The 8815-nt window shown below is 34.8% G+C and overlaps 2 protein-coding genes across 2 annotated transcripts; one reads left to right on the plus strand and one right to left on the minus strand.

Annotated features, from left to right (window-relative positions):
- The first annotated feature begins 1358 nt into the window (after positions 1-1358).
- LOC141660423 (RING-H2 finger protein ATL52-like) lies at positions 1359-1928 on the plus strand. The gene has a single exon (XM_074467406.1). The coding sequence runs from the start codon at positions 1359-1361 to the stop codon at positions 1926-1928; it is 570 nt and encodes a 189-aa protein (XP_074323507.1).
- Positions 1929-2488: 560 nt separating this feature from the next.
- On the minus strand, positions 2489-7863 carry LOC141724555 (vacuolar protein sorting-associated protein 2 homolog 1-like). The gene is made up of 5 exons (XM_074526729.1): positions 7661-7863; positions 6987-7117; positions 6242-6346; positions 2894-3154; positions 2489-2816 (listed from the first exon to the last, which is right to left on the minus strand). Exons 1-5 carry the CDS (start codon positions 7695-7697, stop codon positions 2676-2678), a joined length of 675 nt encoding a protein of 224 aa, XP_074382830.1. The 5' UTR covers positions 7698-7863; the 3' UTR covers positions 2489-2675.
- Between the last annotated feature and the right edge of the window lie 952 nt (positions 7864-8815).

Consider the following 8815-nt stretch of genomic DNA (forward strand, 5'->3'; position numbering starts at 1 on the left):
TCGAGAGAGGTGAAATAGTTTTGAAACATGTGAGTACTGACAGCCAGCGAGCAGATATTCTAACCAAAGCCATGACTACAGTAAAGTTCGAAAGAATGCGAGATTCGTTGGGTATCCAGAATGTGCAGAAGACGGTTTAGATTAAGGGGGAGTTATGTTGGGTGTTAATCTAAACCGTGTAAGTGTTGCAGTGTCCACATCAGCAGCTCTGAGGAATAAGTCTTTGATTTGGTTCAGTTATTTTAGGATCGTTTGAATAAGTAGAAGTAGTGGAGTTTATGTAGGAGAGTAGTTGCTTATTTTTAGGAGTGTTTTTCATTTTATTCCCTGTATGTTTTCATTCCAACTTTATCAAAAAGTGTTTTGCAATAGTTAACTGGTGTTTTCTTAATTTCCTTCTGATTTAAGCATCTGAACTAGTATACAGATTTAGTGTGTGTGCATCACCTGTAGTCTCTAAACCTTTTAAAAAGAAGGTTATGACTTGCACACATGTATAGTATTATTATTACAATTACTATTGAAGAAGCGAGAGCGCAAATGAGCTACCACTAACCCTAAGCAATCTCTGCCCCCAATAATCAACACCACCAAACACTGTCCATCTTTTCCGACGATTACTGTTCATCGGATCCACCGACTACTATTCACGTTTCCGACGAAGAACCGCCATCACAGATCTTGTTTCCGGCTACGAACCTCAAATTTTGTTGATATCAAATTCCTCCGTCAACAAAATCTAAAATGTTTAAACTTGGGTAACTCGAAAAAGTTTCCCTCCCACACAGAGTGACGGAACTAGGGATGGGGCATCTTTATATAATTTATCAATGCCGCATGCAGTATCACTTGCTGACAAATATAATCGATCAAAAGATTAATTTATGAGCGCTGTCATTAGCTTATTCTCTGTATAGGAGACCGGCTATTGAAGACTTGTTGTCTGAAGCCTAATGAACAGATAAGTGAGTTTGATTAGCCAAAAAACCAACAAGATTCTGTCTGCATCACTCAACCGGCCTGCTTGGCGCTGCTATAATTGTATATCCTACTCTTATTCTGTTAGCACATTATTGTCGTCATTAGTATCTCTCAACCACATTTTTAGTAGGGTATATATTCTAGTTTATAAATTATTAAAATATTTTACCAGCATTATTAACATAACAACTTGTATAAGAAAATTCGTGCACACTATAATATGGTTTCGTCCTAAAATTATTATCATCTTCATTAGATTCCTCACACACCTACAGGCTACACATAATAATATACTATTACATTATAAGCCTCAATCTCCCTAGTATACTTAACCTCTATAGTCTTCCAGGAAATGCACTCAGACTCTATTAGCTATTATGGCCGATTCACCATCATCTCCACTAAAAGGCAACTTGCCAGTCTTATATTACGGCGTCATAGTAGTAGGAACTGTGGCTGTTGTCCTAGCAATATACAACCTTATTATCATTAGATGGTGTGCTAGTCATCGCAGACGTTTACGAGATATAAATCAACAGCTTGACTCCAGAAGAAGAATGTCATCATCATCATCCAGTATGAGGGGTTTAAATAGCTTTAATTTGGGAGAAAGCTTCAAGTACAAGAAAGGAGATGATGACTCAATACAATTAGGGTACGGTATTAACGAGTGTCCGGTTTGCTTGTGTTTTTTTGAACAAGATGAACAAGTAAGAGAGTTGCCAAGATGTAAGCATTCTTTTCATGCACCTTGCATAGAGATGTGGTTATATTCTCACTTAGATTGTCCTCTTTGTCGAGCTCTCGTCCAATTTCCGGTCTCTCCTCGGAACTCGATCACAAATCCGACAATGGAGCATTCCACGGAGTCTCCTCGGAACTCGATCACAGATCCGACGCTGGAGCATTCCCCGGAAGTGTTGATAGATCCAAGACTACATATATGAAATGTTACGGTTTTAATCTGGCTTTCCTAGCTTATTGATCGTTTTCACTGGCTTCCTCATCATTGCCTAACTTTTTTGTTTTTGAACAAGAATTAATCTGTGTATAGTCGTGAATGATAAATCAGACTCTATGAAATACGGACAATTTTGATCTTTCATATCTGGTTCTACAGCAATACAATCGTTTTCTTATATGAAATTGATTATATGTGCTGATAGCGAACCTACAATGTGAAACTGTGAAACTGACTACTTAAAGCATTAATTTATTTGGTAACGCCGATTAAGGTTTATTTTCAGACTTTCTGTCCAACCATATTTACCAACCAGATTAAGAAATTTACTACAAGAATTCCTTGAGATATTCGGCCCACTAGTTTGTTTTCTTCGTCTCTCGGCGGACTCGTTCCTTGACTAAATGCCCGTGTCGCAATGCAACTACTTGCCAAAAAAATCAGCTAAAACAAAGTTGCTCAGTCATTCAAAACTTACAAGCCAACAGCGCAATACAAACAGAACTATAGTTGCTGTAATAAATTTCATAGAATCTGGCAATAGAGTTGACCAATGGGAAAACAGCATTATCAACAGATATTGTAAAATTACAAACTTTAGATTCCCATTTCTTTTACAACAAAACAAAAGTATATTGAAAGTGTGAGTGCCATGCAATGAGTGCCTGCGGAGTCCGGGTAGAAAGACACGATAGATATTATATTTCAAGACCATCCTATTGGAGAATTAAAATCACATTTTCCTTAAGTTGTCTAACCTAGCCTGTAAATCGCTGTCTATCACTCCATCATCTGCTCCTGCCCCTTCAGCTTGTGCAGCAACCTTGTTCTGTGCAGCTGGAGCAGCTACAGATCCCGATGGCGCATTCATGAGCTGTTGCAGTAGAACAGGAAAGCATAAATAGATCCAATCATTCATGATTGATTACAATGGAAATTGTTAGCAAGTACCTCATTGTTGATATCGATGCCAATCTCATCAAGGACCTGGTTGACTAGTTCTTCTGTCTCTTCCTCTTCCTCATCACCTTCCAAAGCATCATCAATGGTATCTCCCATGATCTCACTCGTCATTTCCATTTTTTCATTCTGCCTCTCGAACTCTTGCATTATCTTCTGCAGAGATGGCAAGTTCATCTGCCTATTCATCTGGCCCATAGCCTTTGTTACACCTTTCATTGCCTCTCCCATTGCTTGTGTTGATTTCAATGTCTAAAAGGCAGTTCAAAAAATATCAGCACTAAAAACATTTATAAAAGGAAAACTACAAAACATTGTTTAAGAGTTACAAAACTTGTTAAAAGACCCTTTTTGTAGAGACTTCACATATAGTGATATTAGTCCATCTTGCATCAGTTGCTTCTTACTACTACATTGATGTACTTCTCATTGGTGTTCAAAGCAGACCAGGTACAAACAATGTGATGTACAGATAAAAAAAATTAGAAACAAATTTACTGTCACGCAATCATACCTAAAGACAAAATCTTTGAGCACATAACATTTTCAATCCAACCCAATTCAGGGCAAGGATAAATATTGTTAAAAAAAACCTGCTACTGCATTAATAGTAGGACAAATTGAGAAATTTACGCCTGAAAACATATTCTACCTCTATGATCTATCCCACAATATTGGTCTTTTTTAGTTTCTCAATGAGATTCCGTAAGAAGCATGGATAATTTACTTGAACAACGAACATGCTTTCTGTAAGGAGCATATAGAGAAGATCATGCTTGTTAAGACGTAAAGACGAGGCTAGACGACACTCTACCGCATAACCGCCTAGACGGTTATGCGCTCGCCTAGACGATCATTATGCAAATTAGCGGTTACTATATAAATTGGATATATTTTATATGTATTATGTACATACATTTTATATGTTATAATATAATAGACTAACAATAATTATATTTTAAAAGTGAAATCTTATAGAGTAGGTAAAAGAAAACAAGTCTGATGCATACGAATCAAGCAACTACTTTAGCTAAACTAGATAAAATCATCGAGGTCAGGAAAGTTTTTATTTCCAGACTGTCTTAAACTTGATATTTCACCATAATCATCTGCGGTATCTTCATCATCGTTATAAAAACGTAAAGGAAAAGAAAAGAGAAGAAGAAGAAAAGAAAAGAAAAGAAAAACAAAAGAACAAAAGAACATACATATATACATATATTTATGTATACATGTATGTTTGATTAGGGTTAAGTATTGACTGCTGTAGCAAGTGAGTCATCTTATCTTATAACTTAAATATATGAAACTGGGTTGGACTGGGCCTATAATAGAATGGGCTGGACTAGGTCAAAATCGGCCCTGGTCAAAATAAGACCGCCAAGGTGGATTTGGACGGATTAGGCGGTCGCCTAACCGTATAGACGACCCAAGGCGTCGCCTACCCACTAAAAAGAAAGACGGGTCGGACGTCTACCCGTTTTTTACCGCCTAGGCGCCCGTCTACCCGTTTTTTACCGCCTAGGCGACGCCTTAACAACTATGAAGAAGATACTTTTATTATTTATTAGCATTTTTCTAATTTTCTTAGTTTTTGAAAAAATTAACAAATAACATTTTTTCTTAGTTTTTGATTAAAAATAAAAAATAATATTTTTTAATACAAAATAAAAAAAAACAAAAATTTGTGAAATATCTATTTCAAGAAACTTAAATAAGTACGTGCAGAAGGTAAAAAAGACTATGATTTTAGAAAGCAGGGAATACCATAAAGGAAAATCATTTTTACAAGTATGTGTAAAATACTAAGATCTAGGTGTGTGTATGCATGGATATGAAACCACATTTTCTGCCTAGTTTAAGAACTAAAAAATACGAAAGTGTTCCTGTTTATTTAGGTTCGATCCGTTTCTGATTCTGACCGCTATAATTTAATTTAAAATAACAGGGTGTTACTTATAAAACACATATTTTACAAGGATTTCTTCAAAACTTACCAGTTACTTTAATATGTGTTTTCATACTACACTATACACCAGTACATTCCACAGAACTACAAAAGTATATATCTTTAAGCATATATAAGGACATTGAGGTCCATTTACTACTTCTATACGGTGGTGAATTGAATTCTTGGACATCTGGCTGTTCTATATTGCAGAAGGTGCTTGTTCTTTTTATTTTTTAATTCAATCAACGCTTCTAATACAAGGGTTCTCCACTTGGTGGATGGCAAATATTTGAAGCTGAAATGGTGAGACAGCTAACGTAGCGGTCAATATTTTGTGCCACACGCACATCAAAAAATATAGGTTGAAACTAACAGGTTTTGCACAGGTAATACTACAATATCTGATCATCACCATACAAAATTGAGTATGCTCCTCTTCCGATAAGTCTATTATAGTTGAGTTAATTATCGCTATATATTCTCAAACAGTGGAATGGGTAAAGATTATTGTTTCGAACACTATCGCGACTATCAGCAGTCCACATACAAACATCTGCATACTCACATCTAGGGTTTCACAAAGGTCCAAAACCCGACCGGACAAAACCGAATACCAGATTTTATCAAAAATATGGACCGAGGACCGATTTAATTAATATTTACATAAAGTTTTAATTTATATAATTTAATTTTGAGTTTTCTTTCAAATTTATACACATGAAAAAGTTTTGTTGCTTCGTACGGCAATAAAAATTTAAAGTAAGTACATGTCTTATTATTTTAAAGTAAATATCAATTATTAAATGTTTGAATATGAATGTTTTATCACATGAAGTACGAAGTTTAGTAATTTAGTGTCGATCTATTTTATCACATTAATTTATTACCTATTAATTTGGATCATTAAAATATGATATGGGTGAGTGTTTAATTTTTATATATGACTTTTAAAGACATATAGGTAAAATAATTATATACATGAATTCAGGTCTACGGGATTTTTTTTAGGATTCGGACCGGGCCGGACCGAATACCGGATTTAATCAATTTGAAGGACGGGGGATCGGACCGGTTATGTTTGGTTCGGTCCAGGTCTTGGACAGGTAGACCCGGTCCGGGTTACAGGTCCAGACTGGAATTGTGTGCAGCTCTACTCACATCTAATAAACAATGGTCTGTAACTAAAAGAGTTCGGAGTTCATGCAGATATAATTCAAGACACTTCAGTCAGCACATGAATCATCCTTTATAAATTACACAACCAGACTCAGTGTGACGACTTAAGACACTCATAACACAAACATATTGGACAACTTTCAATGACAATAATTAGAAATAATATATCATTAAAGCAAACTCATAATCAACAAAAAAAATGCAGAACGTACCTGAATCCTGAGTGATACACCCTGGAGTTGAGATTTTAACTTATAAAACTTTTCAATCTGGTGTCTTGTTCTAATAAGGTCTTTAGCCATCACCTTCACTGCTCCCTGCAGCAGAATAAGTTCGATAAGGCATGATTAAATGTCTGACATGTTTCCCAACTCTCAAGTGTGGAAGTGAATGCAGTTTAGTTATGACAAAATTCGATAAATCTCAGACAATTTACACCTGATATCCTCCAAGAACATTAGTATAACACCGCTTCTCATGAGTACTAAGCTACCTGATGACAGTTTAAATTTTGACTTACAGATACACATAATTACAAAAAATGTAAGTGATGACGCTGGGAAATTATGTGCTTAATACAGCAGGATAATAGAGCTATACTTGAAAACACCATTACAGTCTGCGGGCTGTGTCCAAATATCTCACGTCTCCCCTAATTACTAAAAATTGATACATATACTGGTTTATGAACTAGGCAGAATATTATTTTGTCTAGCTTTTGTCAGTGCTGAATCTAACATATAAAGAATTATTGCAATTGAGAATAATTAAGACATTTAAATGAGAAGATCATATCCTACATCAACACACGAGAGAGTGCATAATGAGGAAAATTACAAATATATAAGACATGAGGAGCTTAAACTTGACCTTTATTCAAAAAAGATCCTTTCGGACATACAAGATATGTTGCATTAACCAAGATAGAGTGATAATTGGAATGAGAAAAGAGAGTACCATCTGGCCTTGCTTTGCACTTTTCTTAATCTCTACAATAAGTTTCTTCTCTTGATTCTGCAAACCCTGTCTCTCCCTTTCAATCTCCCTTATCGACTTGTCCATCATTCTCTTGTTCTCCCGCAGGAGCTCTAGCAACAACAACCACAACGAACATAAATTAGATAAGAAGATCAGCAGTTGTGCTCAATAAGATTCGTAGAAGAAATATGGCCCAAAATCAATAAACTTTAATAATCACAGTAAATTGTATGAATCCAAATATAAATATTCTCAGACAAGACAAAATTGAAAGCAATAAAGGTCCAAAATCAAAATCAACAATATAACTACACAATGTACATATTTAGCTGTAAAGGAAAATAACAATTTACAAAATTTATAATCGATGACACTTACTGAAGAACTGTGAAGAATTTAGACATAAACATATGATGATCTAACATATAGTTCAACATTAGGGGTCAGATTTTAGTTATAAAAAAAGAGAGCAAACAATCAATATGTGAATAAATTATTATTATTATTATGTAAACAAGGGGAGTAGCTGAAATTGGATTGGATCATGAGTGAATAAAACCATAAAACATGAAAAAAATTAAAAAAACATGACAAGTGATCAAACCAAATTGAAAGGCTAACGATTATGTATGTAAAGAGAGTAAGGGGGAAACCTGCAGGAGTCTTTCGCTTGCCGAAAAGAAAACTCATGGCGATCGGGATAGATAGATACAGATAGAGATAGAGGATAGATACACAACGATTACTGTATTGACTACTCTACTTCTCCCTTCCTTCCTATAATTACTTTATTATTACTTCTCAGAAAGAATGTAGTAGTTCAAAACTTTCAGGTACTTCGTATATGATTCGGATATTTTATGCGTACATCTTAAGATTGTTGAGTAAATCGTAAATTGTGTGACCATAATTTCAGAATAGTGTACTTTGTGTATCCCATGTTTGGAAATTAACAAAAAAAATATTAAAGTTATAAAAATCATGCAAAGTGGGTACTTCCGTCTATTTAGCTCTTCAGTTATATACCTGTACTCATTTATAATCAATTGACGGATAAATGAGGTGTTTATCATATATTGGCGGGTGGTAGAACGGATAATAATAACGATCGTAAATTTGTTAACCGTGTAAATGGTCGAAGGAGTTGTAAGTACTTTTGTTTGGTCGATCCACCAATTTGTGATCGTGGACGCATTATTATATTTGTATTGCTGACAAGAATATGGAAAAAATGAAGAGGAACTAGAAAAAAATATGCTTATGCCAGAGAAAGAGAAGAAGAAGAGCTGTTGTAAATTACGGATTAGACTATGATTAATTTATAATTTTGTTGTTGTAGTTATCGTTGATGTTTTGTTTGATCGTGATGTAACAGAATCTCTGATGTTGTATTTGTGAAATTAATAAAATATGTATGTTCTTCATATACATTTTGCTTGTTTGATTATATATGTTTGATCTTTGATTAAATTTGTGACATTAGACTTAAAGGAGAAATAGTTCAATTTATTCATGAAAACTGAATAGGATCAGAGATCACATCAAACAACATAGATTAAAATAAATAAAAGCAAATATAGATAAGTATAGATAAAACTCTAGTTGCACTAGAGTGATTACATTATATCATCAATAAGGATGGTGTGAAGAAAACGAGGGGCCTCCTAAAATGATTGAGACCACCTTTAGGAACAATTTTAGAGTTGGCCAAAGCTTAGGGATGACAATCGGGTCGGATCGAGTCGGGTATTGCAGAATTCATATCCAAATCCGAAAATTTTAACCATATCTGAACCCGACCCGAACCC

The sequence above is a fragment of the Apium graveolens genome, chromosome 5 (genome assembly GCF_009905375.1).
Source record: "Apium graveolens cultivar Ventura chromosome 5, ASM990537v1, whole genome shotgun sequence".
Lineage (NCBI taxonomy): Eukaryota > Viridiplantae > Streptophyta > Magnoliopsida > Apiales > Apiaceae > Apium > Apium graveolens.